This window comes from Ambystoma mexicanum, chromosome 6q, assembly GCF_040938575.1.
Source record: "Ambystoma mexicanum isolate Mex_15411 chromosome 6q, UKY_AmexF1_1, whole genome shotgun sequence".
Classification (NCBI taxonomy): Eukaryota; Metazoa; Chordata; class Amphibia; order Caudata; family Ambystomatidae; genus Ambystoma; species Ambystoma mexicanum.
Genome location: NC_090937.1, coordinates 610,483,522 through 610,502,047, shown reverse-complemented (window position 1 = coordinate 610,502,047; position 18,526 = coordinate 610,483,522). Strand labels below are relative to the sequence as shown.

General features: G+C 45.3%; 1 protein-coding gene across 6 annotated transcripts in view; it reads left to right on the top strand.

The window, feature by feature from the left end:
• The window catches only part of ABHD18 (abhydrolase domain containing 18), a 1,329,419-nt gene that overhangs the window by 765,853 nt on the left and 545,040 nt on the right, over positions 1–18,526 (top strand). For all 6 annotated transcript variants that reach the window (XR_011282243.1, XM_069631098.1, XM_069631095.1 and 3 more), the window contains one exon: positions 11,127–11,265. Coding sequence is in view for 5 of the 6 variants with exons in the window: in XM_069631098.1 (XP_069487199.1) it covers positions 11,127–11,265 (139 nt within the window). In the remaining variant the exon portion in view is untranslated. The remainder of the gene's footprint in view (positions 1–11,126; positions 11,266–18,526) is intronic.

Sequence of the window (18,526 nt, the reverse complement as noted above, 5' to 3'; positions counted from 1 at the left end):
CTTCTGTGGAGAAAGCCCACCAAAACGTGGAACAAAGGGCCCGACTTGGGTTGGAGTCACAAACGAACACAAATGCCATTTTGGAACCGAGTTTCGTCAAAAATGACCAACCAGTGATTTAATATTGATTTAATAAACCAGCGGTATGTTCGAGGCTATATTAAAAAGTGGTAGCCTCGAACAATGGGAAAATCCCATAGGAAAATATTCGCGGTCGAATATAAAAAGTAGTATCCACTGCCACCAGCCAAAACTCGGATCAGGGTGGACGGAGACGTGCCCCCTTGAACAACAGGCCCCGGGGCATTCGAATTGCCCCGACCAGTATGTCCACAATATGATGGTTTGTACTGGTTTTTGTTCATAATTTGGGACTAGTAAAGCCAATGGTGACTTTACATGCCCCGGGAGACAGTAGTCAGTCCCAGGGTATGGAGTCTATGTTTGGGGGTCGCTATGACACCCCTGGGTTACGGCACGGAGGGTGCTGTGTAACCCACATACCACAAACACATGAAGTCCTTTGGGGTAAATGACCCCATAGCCCATAAAACACATTCAAAGTCAAAGGAATACCTGAAATCATGTCTAAGAGTGGGAGAAAGACTCTCACTCTTAGCAGGAGAAAAAAAATAAACCCCACAAAATCCAGCAAAGCTGCTGGGGGACGCACTAGGTTTGGGAAATTAGCCTTTACAGAGAATTCTCCCCAACAGGCTGCACTTGTGAGTTAACTGCACTTCCCCTCCTCCCAGCACTTCTCCCATTCCCTCTTCGCTGCACTTGCGCAATCTGAATGTCACAAGACCTAGTAAGATCGTTATTTTGTCCTCCCTTGTTTCCCCCCCTCCTTATCTCGTCACGACTAGAAGCATTTGTGCACAGGCGCGTTATGAATGCCACATCATATATCATAAGACTGTGATACAGCCCAACTGTGCAGATACTGGTCTAGAGTCAGATTACTAGAGGACTGTCTGTCCTGGAGTTACGGTGGCTGAAAAGAGAAGACGGCGTCCATGACCAGTGCTGCAAATAGAGAAAAAAAATGTACTCTGGGAATCCACCTCCTGTGGATTACAGTTTTATAGAGATGACATGAAACGTTCAGTACTCGCATAGTAAATCAATCTGCCTTATATAAATTCTTATAGTAACAGGATGCAGAGAAAGTATGATTGAAGCTTTATTTTCCCTATCCTGGGTGGTAGCCTGTTGACTGTTGCTAGCAGCATGCACAGTAATATGAGCCTAAATAATCTACTCTTGTTTTTTAAATGGAATAATCAAGGCTGAAGAAACCATGAAAAGTGTGATGCAATCAACAGCTTATTATCATTGTTTCACACAGTATGCAGATGTATGCACTTCTCCCATTTCTGATCACTCAGTATTACCAATGTTTAAGGGATAGACCATAGCCAATTCCCATCATTGGTTTTTTGCTTTTCAGCCATTTTAAGTTAATCATTTCGTGTTTAATATGCACTTTTCTTCAATTTGTTTTTATTTTCAAATAACACATGTCTGGGGTTGCATTTTGGTGCTGGACTGACCTTGTGGGTGGGACAAAGACTGATATGCAAATGGTTATTTCTCCTCTGTGAAAGGTACAGTGAACTAAAATGTGGTTGTGGACCCTCCCGAATGGGCACCTTCCCATAAAACAAGTTATTTGGCTGTGTTCGTTCTCAGTAGAGGGGCTCCCAGACCTTTTTGTGAAACTGTTACTTTTATGTGCTTACATGCAAAACAAAGACCTAGCAGAGCGTTTCTGAATTCGGAACATAGTCACTGAGTGCTAGGCGCTGCTGATCATGCTGCGTTATATGTTGAGTTGAGCGTAGGTTTGTTGTCATACAACCCTTGGAGCCAATCTTTGCCATCTTCTGGGTCTGTGGAAAACTGGCCTTATTGATGCCCTGCCCATGACCCTCTGATCTGCTGGAGGGCAGCGTCTAATACATGTGAGCCACAGTCGGAAGAGACTGGCTCAAATTCCTGTGGCGGTGACACCTTGCAGGAGTGGACCAAATGCTATTGATGACTAGAGGGTCCACGAAAGGAACCTTGCAGTGATTATCCGGTCCCTAAAGCACACAGTGATTAAGAACTGTGGGACAGAGTGCTGCTCTTAATGTTTAGTGCCTGGAATTCAGCTGGAAGTGGCGTCAGAAAGTAGATGCTGTTTGGACTCTTGTAGATCTTAGAACAGAGCTTCAGATTCTAGCAGGTTAGCAGAGTGCCATAATCTGGTGCCGAGATAATTTCCTGAGGCAGTAGGGCCTGGGGCAAGGTAGAAGTTGCCAACTGTTTGCACCAACACTGAGTATGCAACAAATCTGCAACACATGGCTCATGTGAACTTCGAACATCAGCAACAGAGATGCTGATAATCTAGAACAGCACACTCAGATAAAATGCGAGAATACTTGGAAATCAACAATAAAGGAGAGGTAAGCAATGCAGCACCATCAGAAGGTTTAAAACAACAAGATAGGGCATGATAAAAATAGAAGCGCTTAGATAAGAGGAACAAAAGATCAGAGAAGCAAAAGTTGGATAAATTGGCGATCTTCAAAATAAGATTAATAGAGGGGAACAATGATGAGCTAGTAAAAGAACTTAAGCAAAGCCAAGCTCAATGCACTCCTTTTGGAAGAGACAGAATGGAAATTGAGATTTCTCTGACAAAAATGCTACAAGAAGGGGGTAAAAGGCACATAAACTGTTTGTATGGAGATTAAGGTGTCAATGGAACTCTTTAAGTGTAACAAGCATGCAGGAAACTTATGGACATACCATGAATGGTAAACTGTGGACCGCTGAGGAATTAGGGCAGTATTATGAAAAACTACATATGTCTGAATCTCGAGGGAGTAGAGAAGGCATAGAGAGTAGAGACCACAAATTAACCTGTTTAATGTGACCTTTCTCCGGTTGGCTCTTCCCTGAGTGCAAGTAAGTAGGTCTGGAAAGGTCAGTATCCCTTGGGACACTCTCCCTGATTTTGCTTTGCCTCCCCTTATTTACACTCTTCCCAATGGCCCGCAATCTCCCCCTCTCTCCTAATAGTCGGTCATCTTTGGGTTTGAATCCATACATCCAATTGGTTATACCCTTTATGATAGTAAATTCTCATCAGTTTGTGTTCATATATCCTAATCACTTGAGGGTTTTGATTACTCCTTATTGAGCTTTGTGAGGCATTCAAGCATGTTGCGGTTGCCAGTGGTATCTTATATTTCTCCCTATCGTGGTATGCACCATTGCACAGTTCATCTTCCAACCCTGACCAGACTGTGGATGCACTATGCAGGTATGTCTTTTTCTTCAGACTCTCCCTGTTAAGACTCTTCTGTGATTTTGTGGAGGTGTCTGGGTGCCACTGAGTCACGCTCCAGCAGAATTGGTACTCCCCTTCTTGCAGGAGAATTTAGAAGACATTGATTCTTCAGTGTATCAACTATCACTTTCTGCATCAGAATCCTAAGATGTGTGAGGTTGCGCTCGAGAGCCTGAGTAAGATGGCTGCGGGTTGACAAAGCTCTGGCAAAGACGGAAGTAAATCCCTTCACGCCGCCTCGTTCGCTCAGATGCTGAACGATTAAACAATTGCAACCAACAAATATCACTTATAAGTATGGCGAGCCTGCATGTATGGGGACCAGCGTTGCGGTGCTCAGCATGAACTGCAGCCTGTGCCGGAACGTCTCCCAACTCCTTTAATACGGACATTGCTTGCCGATGGAGATGGCACACGGCTACAGCCTGGAGAACCTCCCTCCTCACCCACAGACTGATGGGAGTCACGCGAATGTGAGAAATCGCAACTAGTTCTCAGAACGCTCGCCACAAGCTGTTAGACCGGCGCCACCCTATGATCCCACGTTTGTGGCCAACGAGAGCCGGCCCCCGGAGAACCTCCTGCCCAACATAAAGCAGGTGTTGCTTCCACACTATAAGTGGAACACAGCAGATTGCAGAGGCGACTGCTGCTGAAACTCAGGAGGGTAACCCCCGGACCCGAAGCCAAGACCTGTAAGGCCGTGGGGAGGGTGGACCAACCGGCAGCTGGCACGCAGGCACAACAAACCTAAGACACAGGGGAGGCGACGCAGCAGATCGGCGTGCACACACCCGTGGCCCCGTCAAGCTGACTATTATGCCCCCCTTAGTGCCTTTCAGATTGCAGATGGGCTCTGCATAAAGAAGAGAAGAGCAACCTGATCCGGCCAGATGCTGGAGAAACAAGTGGTGAGTAACAACGCACTCACACGGAGGGGGGCATACAGATGGCGCAATTGAGGAGAGCTCATACCGCCATTAAAATTAAATCTGGGTGCGCTCTCCCTGACGCACCACTGGCGGGGCCACACCCCACGCATCCCACAGACTCGTATCTGGCAATATATCGATCTCCTTGGAGGCACCATCTTAAGAAGCCATTGGATAACGACTGGCCTTCCTGGTTGCTTACTACCCACCTGGGGATATCCGATCATAGCTAACGGCTTACGCTATACACTGCACACACATGTGTACCAATCAGTGCCCCTCCCTTCTATAAACTTAAGAGGCAACTAGTAACCCAATGATAGTTGTAGGCATGTTAGAGTGAACCAACCCAAGGCCTGGAACACACACCTGCCACTGCTTTACCCGGCAATCCACCAAGACAATCCAATAGGAACAGACCAGAAATGGATGTCCAGACTCAACTTCAAACTATATTGGCCGAGATGAGGATAATTGGCCAACAAACCCAGGAAATGAATGTGACTGTTCAAGATATTAAGCGAGACCTCCAGGATGTTCAGACTCGTCTAACCGCACAAGCAGAGAGAACGACTGATAACAAACAACGCATCAGCGTGTTAGAAGACAACCATGCTACGACAGCAACAGATTTCGATGGGGTCATCAGAGAAGTTCAAAGACTAGGAGAGAAAATTGAGGATCAGGAAAAGGGATCTCATCAAAATAATCTTAGCGTGGTCAGCATCCTGGAAAATATGGAAGGAGCAGACCTGAAATCCTTTGTGTATAACCTTTTCCGAGATACGCTTCACATAGACTATGCACAAGACCACTTAATCGATAGAGTTCGAGCCCCTATACCTAAATCCGCATCAGGAGACCGCCCGCGCATAATCACCATGCGCTCTTGAACTTTCAACACAAGATGGCCATCCTGAAGGCTTATAGAGCCGCGACTACGATACGCATCGGGGCAACCGACATCAGGATCTACGACGACTAATCACTGGAGGTGTCCAGATGACGAAAGGGCTTTAACCCAATATTCAAAGCACTCAAGACCACCGATCACAGGCACTACTTTGAATTCACGAAAATATGGTGGATCCAACTGGATAAGCAATGGCACTTCTTTGAAGACCCCGAGACAGCATTGCTTTTCTTGCAACAACAGAATCTGGTGACAACAGACTTTGAACAGATGGCTACAGGGCCCAAACGAATAGACCATCCCTCTCCACCCCTTCCAGGTCAACAGCAAACAAGGGGAAAGTGGCAAAAAGCAGGCAGAGGGCCCTGTGGCTTGGACCCCGAAGAAAATAACCAACCGGATGAATAGGGAGACAGCATAGGCTCACCAACAGTATGTACAAAGGTACCGTCACCAAGGGTAAATCGCTATCTCAATTTGACCTCTATACATCCGTGAGAGACATTATGGAAATACCCAGCAAACACTCCACTAACTGGAGTCAGAAGGCTGAACACAGAACGCTGGATATGGAATACCGAACACCGCGGACCTCTAAACTTTGGACATGGGTTGTACTTCATGCGCTTCTTATAGTGACAAGTGAAGTATATCATTTCATATAATTTATTACTGCAACCTTCGTCACCTGCCGCCATCAGTTGCCCCGGCAGGTGAACTCTTTATGGATAAACCCATGGAACTACCATAATATGTGGGGACGGGCCACAACCATTTGTTCTGCACCTGCAAACCCCATATATGGGCTCTTTGGCCAAGAATTGGGAAAGTGCTTTATGGTTGGCCTTCCCAAAGTTCTTGATTTGGATTTGAATGTTAGATATTTTGGGATTACAATTACTGAGATGCTCAATCACTACAAACCCAAAAATGAAACTGCTCCGGGTGGACCCTTCGCGATCCCGCGGCAGGAATTTCTGCATTAACGCAACATGGCTGAGATCACGTTGATGACCCTTAATATTCAGGGGTTTGGACACCCAATAAAATGTAGATGAATGCTGAACAATATGAGGGATCTTTAAGGGGACATTATATTTCTGCAAGAAACCCACCTAAACAAAAATTAGAACACGGATGGGTGGGATTAGCAGCTCATTCACCATGCCAAGGAAAGAGGGGGGTCTCTATTCTGATCCATAAACGCGTCCTGTTCCATATACAGAAAATCAGCAGCGATGGGGAGGGAAGATATGTTCTTGTCCAAGGTCTGTCATAACCCCATCTCTTTACTTAATATATGTATATGCCCCCACGACCGACAGGCAGTCAACACATACATTGACAGCATGTGCACAATATATGGGGAACTTAACTATCGTGGGCGGAGACTTAAACGTTGCTCTTGACCCTGCCAAAGATCGCGGAGCACCACCCCCAGCAATCCCACTATTTTAAGAAAACGGCTAGCTCTTCAAGCGCTGATGAACGACTTATGACTAAAAGACATATGGTGACATATGCATGGAAGTTGCCAGGACTATACAGTTTACTCTCATCAACCTCATAGTTACTCTCGAATAGACTATTGGATGACGTCCGCCAACATGCTACACATAGCCACGGACTGTGCGATCCTCCCACCCTTTCAGACCATGCCCCTATACTCCTGCGCATATTGCTGCCAGACACGATATGCAGAACCGCGACCTGGCGCCCCAATTTACAAATCCTCAAATACCCAGATATCATTGCTCACCTAGAGGAAGACATTGACATCTTTTGGGAATCAAATCTCACCCCAGGATATTCTCCTTATAAATGTTGGGATGCCTTCAAGTCCATTTCATATCACGCTGGTCGTATAAACTTGAGGCCTGGGGAAAGAAAGAAGCTCAACTGACGGAAGAACTAAAAAAAACCTGAATGAACGATGACACAAACAGTCCCAGATTAAACAACTGTCCGCCACGAGGGCACAGCAATCCTTCATGAGCTGGTCCCAGGCATATTATTTGGAGAGCAATCGACCGTTGCATATTATGGCGCTGGCAATAAAACAGACAGGCTACGCAAATGATTACCTCCATTAGGGGTGCCTGTGGTCTCCTACTGGTCGGAGACGACCATATCAATGCTCGATTCGCGGAATCCTATCAAGAACTATATACAGCCTCAGGCTCTTGCTCAACTCAGAACATGAAGGAATTCCTTGACTCTGTGACCCTACCCCAGATACCCATTGCTCAGATGACGACCTTGACGCCCCCATTAGAGCCTCAGAAATATCGCGCGCAGGGAAGGCGTTGGGACCGGACGGGATCCGATCCCCATTGATTTTGATAAAACTATGAGAGATGCGATGGCACCCAAACTGGAGGTGGCAAATGACCAAGGGCAATTACCACGATCAGTGTTATCAGCAAATATAGTAGTCTTCCAAAAAGGAGGCCGCAACCAAGATGCTTGCAGCTCGTTTCGGGCAATATCGCTGATCAACTCTAACGCCAAGATACTAGCGAAATGCTTGGTGCAGTGGATAGGAATTATCCTCCCATATCTGCATAAAGACCAAACTGGCTTTATTGGCAATAGACATTCTAGCGATAATATACGTAGACTACTGCATATATTAGCTGGAAATTGAGAGTTGGAGGATGTGATTCTCACTGTTGATGCAGAGAAAGCTTTCAACAAAGTACAATGGGAGTTAATGTTCCTCGTCCTATCGAGATATGGCTTTCCCCCCGCATCTCATACAGCTGATCAAATTGCTGTATACCAGCCCTATGGCCTCAGTAGTCACTAACTGTATTGCCTCCCCCCATTCAATCTTCTGTCTGGAACGCGTCAGTAGTGTCCACTATTGCCCCTCTTGTATGTGCTTTCCATAGAACCAATCGCTATCAAACCACGCAGCGACCCCAGATGGACGGGCATCTGCCAGGGTACAGAAAAGCACTGTCTCCCTGTACGCGGACAATCTGCTCTTATATGTAAACAATGGCCCTACATACCTCCCATACATACCGACCCTACTACAGGAATTCGGCCCAGGGCAGGATATAAGATAAACTGGAGCAAATAAGAGGTTTTACCTTTAAGGCAAGATATCCATTGGGATCCCAGAGGGAAAGCCCCTTTCACACTGTAGACACATCATATGAAATATCTGGGAATAAATATCTGCGCTTCCCTCTGCGAGCTCCAGGATTTGATCTACCCACAGGTTCTAGATAAGATCAGCTCAGATGTGGAAAGATGGCATACATTAGCTCTCTCCCTGACCGGTAGAATCAATGCCCTGAAGATGAACTCCCTACCAAAACTGGCATATATCGCTATGATGCTGCCTGTCAGCCCCTCACCTAAAATGTTTAGGGAACTGGACAAGGCTATCGCTAAATTTATATGGAAATGGAAAAAGGCACGGGTTCGCCTCAGTGTACTGCAGGCGGCTAATATGGACGGTGTATTGGCAGTACCATCATTGAAAGCCTACTACCAGGCAGCCCAGGTCAACTAGGTAAAACGCTGGTTGAATACAAGTGATAATACCAGCTGGAGGGTCATGGAACTGGTCCTGATGAGCCCCATTGTCCCCTATAGAAATGATGGCCCTCCCTCTGACCAGACTCCCATCACAAATCAAGCTACACCCGATTTTAGGAGCGACAATTAAGCAATAGTACTGGCTATGCTCCACACAAGCGATATCAATACAGAAGGCACCATCGTGGTCAAGCATCCGAGCAGTGCTGTCATATGGGCTTATACAAAAAATACACCCTAGAAAAGATTTAGAATGGGCGAATATGAAGATTATTGACATCAGCGAGGGGGAGAGTCTACTACAATTTCAAGCAGCACGGCACTTACTGGGCCTGGAGCGGGGTGACTGGCTCCGCTATCACACAATACAGACCACAATCCTCAAACATACATCGAGGAACCTCTCGCCAAACCCCCCTCCCCCCAGCCCCATGCAAATTAGAAATAATATGTTGATTCCCAATAATACAAGCAGGAACCACATCTTTGCGACATCATGGACAGAAGACTTGGGTATATTGATTGACACCGCAGATATACAGAACTATTTTATTGAAATCCTGTCAGTCTCTCTGAATCGCAAAAACAGTGAAATCCTATTCAAAATAATACAACGCATGTGCTACACCCCGACTAAGCTCTTTAGAATGAGCCTGTCCCCCACGGTGACATGTTGGAGCGGCTGCAGCAGAATAGGCACCATGGGACATGTGATGTGGTCATGCCCGGATCTCACTCCAGTCTGGCGCATGCTGCACCAGCAGATTTCAGACATAGATGGGGCTGATATTAATGTACCCCCGACCCTATGCTATTTGGTGTAGATGGTAATGAATGGCATACTGATGCACTGACTTGCAAACTCACAGGACTGATGCTCTTTACAGCACGCAAATTACTGGATATTCACTGGAAGACAAACTCCCGACCCACCACTGCAGAGTGGGATGCACTCCTCTCGAAAACATGCCTATTAGAATTCGCCACTTTCAAACGGCAACCAATGATAGACGCTGCAAAGATGGAGTGATATTGGGATCTAGAACCACACATATGAGTTACCTGTTCTGTCCACTTCATCCCTTTTCTTTCTCTTCTCCTTTCCTTTACCTCTTCTTGGGGATGAACTGGCATTAACTGACAGAGGGGGGAGATTCTCAGAATTCAGGTGGGACCTGTGAGAAAGACCACGCAGGCGAAGGTGTTGGGGCGGGCTGGGGAGCGTGGTGTCTTGATGTGTGAGCAGATTCGGGCGTTTGGCAATGTTCGTGTCCCATAATACACACAAATTTGTTGATATGGTATATTAAAGAAAATACCCCGAAAACCTGTAAACTCTTACTGACAAATCAGTACTGATCACAGAGAATATCATCACTCAGGCCTCATACCGAGTCAATGCGGAGAAACATGCTAATTATAGTATCATGAAAGGTTTTTGATATATTGCTTATCGATACCAATGACACCCGAGCACATCAGGGAGTGGGGAGGAGGGTGGGAAGAGAGGTAGATGTCTAACCACAATGTGATTGGGGAGGGTTTGAAGTTTAGAATTATTGAAACTTGTAAAGTCTGGAAAATGTGCCTCACCCTGAGACTTTAATATTCTACAAGATTCATGTGTGTCCGTATTTAACTTTAAAATAAAAAACAGATTTTACAAAAAAAAGAGGAATCCCAAGATGTGACAATATGTCTTGCTTACTGTTTGGGACACAAGGGAATACAAGGGTGTTGGTTGCAGTCTCTCCAGATTCCATCCCAGGTGTGGGGACTCTGACTATCTCCTGACAAGTAGCGGACCCTAAGGATCCCACCTTCACCACCCACAGGGAGGCACATCGGGTAGCGAACAGACCAACCCTTTCTCTGATGACCCGCTACTCCTGTTGGAAAAGATGGGAAGTTGGACAAACTCTCTGTAGAGTCTAGCCTGACACTTGTGATATATAAAGGGATGTACTCTGTCCAAGAAGAAAATACAATCCAGGAGAATTGGGAAAGTAACATTATAAGAGTTGTTTTACTGCATAGTTAAGAAGATATAGAAACGTTTAGCTCATACAGTACAATCCTTGAGAATGAGAAACAATTGTGAGCAAATTTCAGGTACACATAGTTGTTTCATGTTCATTTTTAAAAAGATATCACATTTTCATGAAATTAATGGTTACGTGCATTATAACAAATGCGTGTTGCTAAAAATTAGAAAGGGTCTCCTTTGGTATTCCTGCCTGAAGATAAGTTTACAAAATAATCGATGACATTGAACAACAAGGATTCTCAAATATTGTTGAACACTGTTTTTTAAGCTATGCTTTGAATTTGTTGTTAAATTCTGTGGTTAGCCAATGTCTTTTCTTTTGTTTGTGGATGACAGGAGATCGAGTTTGAAAAATGTTTCGGACCTCTTTGTTATGGGAGGAGCTTTAGTTTTGGAATCTGCTGCTCTCTTAAATTGGTTGGAAAGAGAAGGTTATGGCCCTCTAGGCATGACTGGCATATCCATGGGTGGACATGTAAGTCTTTACTTTTGGTTTTTTTATGCAATTATCTGATTTATTTTCTGATGTTACCATCTCCTATGAAGCAACTGACTTGACAATTACCCAAATGTGATTGGTTTCATGCATCTTTTTACTCCACAATCAAGCAGCTAAGTAGCATGGTGATGAATATATATGAATTGTTATTTTGTAATTGTAATGGAATCTGATTCTTTGAGGAAAATGAAGGCTTAGTGACTTTCTGTTTTTCAACAAAAGTGCTACATCTTTGTTTTTGGGAACCTTAGGAATCCGGTTCAATATAGCAAGTGTGTCTAGCTTATGCTCAGTTAATCACGTGCTAAAACATGTACAATGCTCAGACTAATCAAACATTATTGAAAGGGTTATCAGTCTGCATCCTTCCGATCTAATGAATGCATAAATTAGAAGTTGGGGAGCAGGTGCAAGTGGATCTAGGTCACCTGGTCTATGCACCAACCACCTTCTTAGCCCTGCCTCTTCCTTCCAGCTCTTAACTATTAGATCAAGGGCGTCTCTTGCCGGGCGTCTGCAGTGAAGGGTGGATGAAGAAAAGGGCAATTCCGGTTTGGACCTGTTCGGACCAGGAGGACCCAGGGCCCGACCCCCTGCTCAGACAGCAGTTAAGCATGCACCAACATTTGTTACCCCCTCTGCCCCACAGGCCATCGCCACCCCCGCTGGTCCCCCTGTGTTGTTCCCTTGACCCCCCCCCCTTCTCGCACACAGGTGTTGCCTGTTTTGCTTGATTCTTCTACCCTGCTCCCCCTCAACCTCCTCCAGGCTACGTCTGCAGGAGTCTGTACTGATACATTCTGGTTTCACCATCACCGTCTTGTGGCCAATGCTGGATTTGACTTTTATGGACTTCATTCATTCACGGTGCGTCACTCTTTCTCCACTCTCATGCTGGACTTCCTTTGCATCTTGTACTCATGGTGGCCCTGAATCATGCTGTTCCCATCTCCATTTTGTATCCTGGCTTGCAACATTATGTGTTACTACTGACTTCTGCAATTGTATTCGGTCTCCACTCTTGCTTCTCCACTCTTTTTGACTGCTTACTCTGTTCTCTCCTCCTTTCCCTTCTCCCTTTTCCTATCTCCTCCCCTTACTTTCTTCCATGCACTTACTCTATCAGAATTGTCCCTGGACCTAATATGATAGCAACCTCGTCTGTTTTCTCCACCCTCCCATTACTGTTTATTTCCTCCCCACCTCCCCTCCAGCACTATCTGAAATGTTGTCAGGCCTAGATTGATAGTCGCTTGTTTTGTTCCTCTCCTCTCTTTCTGCACCCCTCTCCCTCGCCTTTTGTTTTTCCCCGGCTCTACCAGAAATGTTGTCAGGGATAGTACGCTAGTCGCCTGTCTGTTTCCATTTTCTTCCCACTCTCCCCCTCCCTTCCTTATCTATGTCTTAGCTCTTGCACTATCTGAAATGTCGTCAGGCCGAGTGCGATAGTTAATTTCACATCCTTACTGTTCATGGCCTGTAAGAATGTCATTGTATTTTCCCTTGTTCCCTCACTTGCCTTGAAGCGCTTTGAAACACATTGTGCAGAGGCGCTATATAAATTATCATATCATAAATCAAACTATAGGTTAACAATAGCCATGTAGTAAAACTGATGAAAATGCAGTGCACCTGTGAAAGGGTGCTGAATTAAGCATGATGGATAAAGCATACAAGAACTAAAGAAAATGCAACCATCTTCTGGAAAATTAGATTGCTACCACAGTGTCACTATTCCTGTGCCCATGAGTGCTAGCTTTCACAACCCTGTAAGGGTGTGAAGAGTAGATGAAAGTTTAATGGTAAGAGACACACTATGGAAAACTTTAAGATGACAGTGAAAGGTCACGGGAGAATAGATGGGGCGAGACTGCGGTTTTAAAGGAGGAGGTACACAGGGACATCAATGTTAGGTTGGTCATTTTACCTTTTACATCATCTCAAAACAATGCTTTACTCCTCCCCTTCTTTCTTTTTTAGCCAACACTTCTATTTCCACCAGATGGATTTTGAGCCATGCTGCCCCAAAGTCAAAAGATTACAAACAGGGGATTTGATGTTTGCCAATTTGAATTTCTGTTGTGTTGTCAATATTGTTCATTGTATGCACTTAAGTCTAATTGTGGGTTTTAATTTTATCCCAACAAAATGGGGTAACTCATTTCATTCTTTCTTTTTTATTTCTCCAGCCTTTGATTATTTGTTTTTTATATATTCACATGTTTTCAATTGTTCTTTCATCTGGCAGGGAATCCTTCATTAACATTGTAATAGCACTATCCTCAAGGTAAAATGCATGCATCCTACCCACCATATATTGGTTATTGTGTAACCTACCATAGAGATGGCTAGTCTAAGCACCTCCCGTTGGTTTCATCTTTAGATTTTTCTAACTGTGTTAGAGTAAGGGGATACTCATGTTTTCTGTTATGTTGGGAATTTCCTTGATTTTTCTTTCTCCATAATTTTCAAAAATGTCTTAATCATTACGTTTCCCTACATCTATGACCTTAGTGTAATATTTGTACATACTTCAGTCAGTTGTCTGGGACATGTTATGGTCTACTAACTGTCACTGTGGTGTCAGAATCCTGTTTGTAACCAACAGGAAAAATTGAGAAATCCATATTCAGGTATTGCAAAAATCAATACCGTATTGAATAGAGTTCATCCAAACCCTGCACCAGACGGTTGTGAAATGGCTTTTGTCCCTCAAGACTTCGAGCAATCGTATGAGACTGTGTCTGTATTTGAATAAAGGAGGGACAGTCTACTTGTGGGAGATTAATCCATTTGGACAGTCCTTGCCTTTGGGGAAGCTTCGAGTAGAAAGTGCTCCAGGCCCCAGCCCACTTTGAAGAAAGGCATAGCATGGAAATGAAACCAAAACAAAAGCCTTCTGCTAAGCAATGGAAGAAGCTAGTGAAAGCAAAGCCACACATAGAAGTTAAAATGCCCTTAAAATGTTCAGCACCTAGAGGAAATGATCTTAAGGATACTCCGAGTTTCCTCTCCTTTGTCCGAGACCAAGAAGCTGTCGGTGGCAGGAACTTGAGATTCTCCTCCATCTACCGACGCTGCTCTGAGAACTTTAGGTCAGCACAAACACTGACCATAGACAGAATACATAAGCTAAGTAATGAAGAACCAAAGGCAACTATGCGCCAGGGCTGAGATTTGTGGACTGTGACAGTGGCTTATCTGCCAGTTGATGCTTGAACATTCCACATTTTCGATTGTATTTTACTCGTTTGCTAATAAGGTATATACTTCTGGAAAGATGAAGTTAACAACTATTGGAAGGAATTGGCAGCATTCGGTAACAAAACTGCCAACATGTGTTTCGACCAAAGAATGGGTCTTTGTCAAAGTGAAGAGGGTGGCCTATAAGGTCCACCGAAAGGCTTGGTCCTATTTTACTGTGCTAGAAGCAGAGCTCCATTCGGATGCATCTGCTCAACCTGCCAGCATCATGCAACCACTCCTACCTCCAAAATGTTTTCATTTCTATCGGCAAATTTCTACCATTCTAACTGGTGAATGAAAAGCATATACAAACATGCACGTTTTGACGGCTCAGACGTATCTACCAGCTCCGATCATCCTATTAAAATGTATTCCCAACCAATCTATTTGTCAACTAACACTTGAGGCTCCTAACTAAATTACAAACTACTTGATTTAATTTAAGGTCCTGATCTTTTCCTACTTGTATCTAGACTCCCTCCCATGGACACATTTCACAACAAAAATCTTAAGTTTGTCAAGTGCAGGTGACTTTCTCCTTATCAGCATCACTTTGAGTTCAGAAGTACTTTCTTGGAGTTTTTTTGCAAACCTTCAGGGAGGCCCACTTCCCTACCACACACATTCTGAAAGAAGTGTGGGGCACTCCACATGCTCCAGCTTCCTTCCAGCGGTCTATTGCAAAGATTACTAATACTTTGAACCTGTGCTCTAGCGAAACTAGTGGCCCACGATCTAAGTGTGAGCAGACTGTGTTTCCCTATCCCGGCACAGGAACACAGCCGTCTACTGGAGCTGAACACCATCTGGTTTGCCCTAGTAGCATTATGTGGTCATGCTTTACCTTAACATGCAAGGTGGAAGGGGGTTGCTGCCTCTGTGCAGGGAAGCAATAAAGCTGTGGTCATAGCTCTGGAGAAAGACATTTCTATGTCTGCTGCCTATCTTGCTGGCACAAATAATGTAATTGCGGATGCATTGAGCAGGCAGACTTTGACCTCCCACGAGTGGGAGCTCTTTCAGGAATTTCTGGGCAAGATCTTTTCTAACGAGGGACCCCTGACGTGCTAGGTGTTCTCCAGGGGATTTAATCCATGAAGTTCACTGAGGGAAGCATTGATTGTCGAGGGGTATTTCACACTCTTTTATGGGTTCCCATTGATTTCTGTCATTCTGCTGATTCTGCATATACTGTGGAAGTTTGGATCCACCATGATCCTCACTACTCTGGAAAGAGCCCAGAAAACTTGATGATTGTAAATTCTGGACATGCCTACCTCCTAACCCCCAAACTCCGCCATTCGTGCCTTCCGCTGAGGTAGGACGTGCTTTCCTAGTGGAGGGTAGGGAATGGGGGGGAGTGGTCGGGTCATCCACAGTAGCCTGAATCTTCATGTTGGCTGCTAAGAGACTGAGGCATGTGGCATAGAATTTGTCAGATCCCATCCTGGATGTACTGCTTTCCACCCAGAGGCCTTCTATGCTCACAGGTGGCATACGGTTTGCTTTGGTGAAGAGACAAAGATGTGGAGCCCTTGACTTGTCCTACCTCTTCTAATTTTCTGCTCTTTGGCCCAGCTAGGTTTTCAAATCGGCACTGTGAAGAGACCTGGCATTTATTTCGGTCTTTAAGAATTCCCCGGAGCAGGTTTCTGTTTTGTTTTGTTTTACTAATTCCACTGTTGTGCAGTTCTTGAGGGAATTGGTTAACCTGTTTTCCCCAAGCCTCTTTGTTCCAGTGTGGGATTTAAACTTTTGTGTCGGCCCTTCTTGATGGCAGCTTCATTTGTGTACCTTTATTCTTGTTCTTTGGTACTTACCCAGGAACTGTTCCATCACTTTTATTAGGCAGGTGGTGGGATCCAAGCACTGTAATTGTAGTCTCCATACCTGCAATGCTTGAAGTTGAAAGTCGCTTTAAGCGCTCAGCCAACCTTCCTTCCCAAGGTCGTGTCTGAATTGCATCTTTCGAATGGATTGTGTCCTCCCACGTATTCCTCATCTTTGATCTCTCTCTCAAGCTTTGCTGCTTCGGAAAAATAAAATCGACAGAGGGCGCTGTATGCGATGTTGTCGCGTCGTCATCCCTCGAGGGCCTCTGTTGATTGCCAATGTCATCATACGCATAAATAGTGCATGCAGCGCCTGTTGGCTTCAGTTCTGTTTTTCCGAGCTTAGAGTAATTACCGGCGTGCTTCAGTTTGTACGTCAAGAAAACATTTCTTCTTCTTCAACCCATTCGCCGACAACGTCAGGTTTTAAAAAATGACACGACTGCGGATCGAAAATGTCTATCACAGATCCTCACCACGTCTGCCTGTGGTGTCTCGGCTCTGGACATCATACCGACGACTGCGGGTCCTGTCAAGCCATGACAGAAAAAGCTGTCGGGGAGCGTAGAGGTAATCTGGCGGTGGGGAGGGTGGCTTCGAAGTCTTCTTTGAAGAGAGAGAAAAAGTCTGGCGAGTCTAGAGACTCTTCCCGGCGTAAGAAATCAAAGATGTCCCGATCAAGGAGTGTGTCATGGCAATCTTCGTCTTCTCCCTCAAGGAAGGCGAAGAAGAGACATCATATGTCTCCTTCATCTTTCGAGCGATTCCTCTACAGAGGCAATCGAATGCCCGACGAAGTCCGATCTCCTGTTAAAGGGGGACGCATTTCGGTCGGAAGTGTTTTTTTTTTTCGAGAATGCAGACTCGACCCCATCGAAAGAAACGCACAAGAGCCATGCCCCAGTCGCTCCGAAGCCGAGCAGGAAGGCTATGGAAGAATGTCTCCAGTCAGGGTTGGATATTGCTGATAGAATCAGCAGATCAGTGGCTGCTAGCACAGTACTGTGCAGATTTGCGTGTTTGAGGAAGTCTCCGTTTGCACCGGACGTGCAGGCCAGACTGCTCAATATGCCTTTTGACGGCTCAAGGTTGTTTGGTAGCAAAGCGGATGAGAGTTTGGAGAAGCTGCAGACCCTGAAGGTGGCGGCTTAATCCCTTAGCGCTGCCATTAGAAAACCTCAACACCCCTACTCTGGCTCATCTTCCTGGAGGGGTAGGTCCACTCGTTTCTATTCCTCAATTGGAAGAGGAAGAGGACAGGCTGGACAAAGGGGTCAAAGAAAATTCCCTCGTGGTGGTGATGGAGGAAAGGGTGCTAAATCAGCCCCTGCATAGACCACCTTACCTTTAGCCGCTGCTGCAGCTGCCTCTAAGCCACTCTGAGGCCTTGACCCACAATACCTCGGTGGGAGGCAGGATTTCTCAGTATCTAAACGAATGGTGGGTCATTACTTCAGATGCATGGGCACTAGAGATGGTAGCCCAAGGTTACTGCCTTCCTTTTTTAAAAAAAAGGCCTCTGGATCATCCACCGAGATGCAACTCTGTAAAAATTCCAGATCCGCTCCTTGTGCAGGAAATTTTAACCCTGCTAGAGAAAGGTGCAATAGAACATGTACCTATAGCGGAGAGGAACAAGGGTTGGTATTCCCCATGCTTTGATTCTGTTGTGTCTTGACTGTCGTGAAGGCAGAAGAGACCTCTGTCCACAAGTGCCGTACAGAGATAGTCCAAATCACCCTGTACAACCTTTGAGGCCACAGGTGGAAGATGTTCTTCCATAGCCGCGGACTTCTGGGAACCCCTGGACCACTGCAATAAAATCACTGGTTAAGTATCAAGCCAAAACAACATCCACAAACCAAACAACAAAGAAGTGGAACGGTTTTACCAATGGGTGACAGCAGAGATTTGTCTGAACCTATGGAAGGGGTTCCGGGACCCACCAGTGTCTCGTTCCCGGCACAGGACAGTGAGCTCAGGATAGGTGGAGGTGCGTGTGCCGGGCCCACCTGCAGTTAGAATCCAGGCAAGGAAATCCAGAAATGTAGTACTAAGGTATGTAGCAAGTAGAAATCCAAAAGCAGTCCGTGATCCGTAACAAGAGTTCCAAATATCCAAAAGCCAGAAGTCAGGGAAATCCAATAACAGTCCGTAAT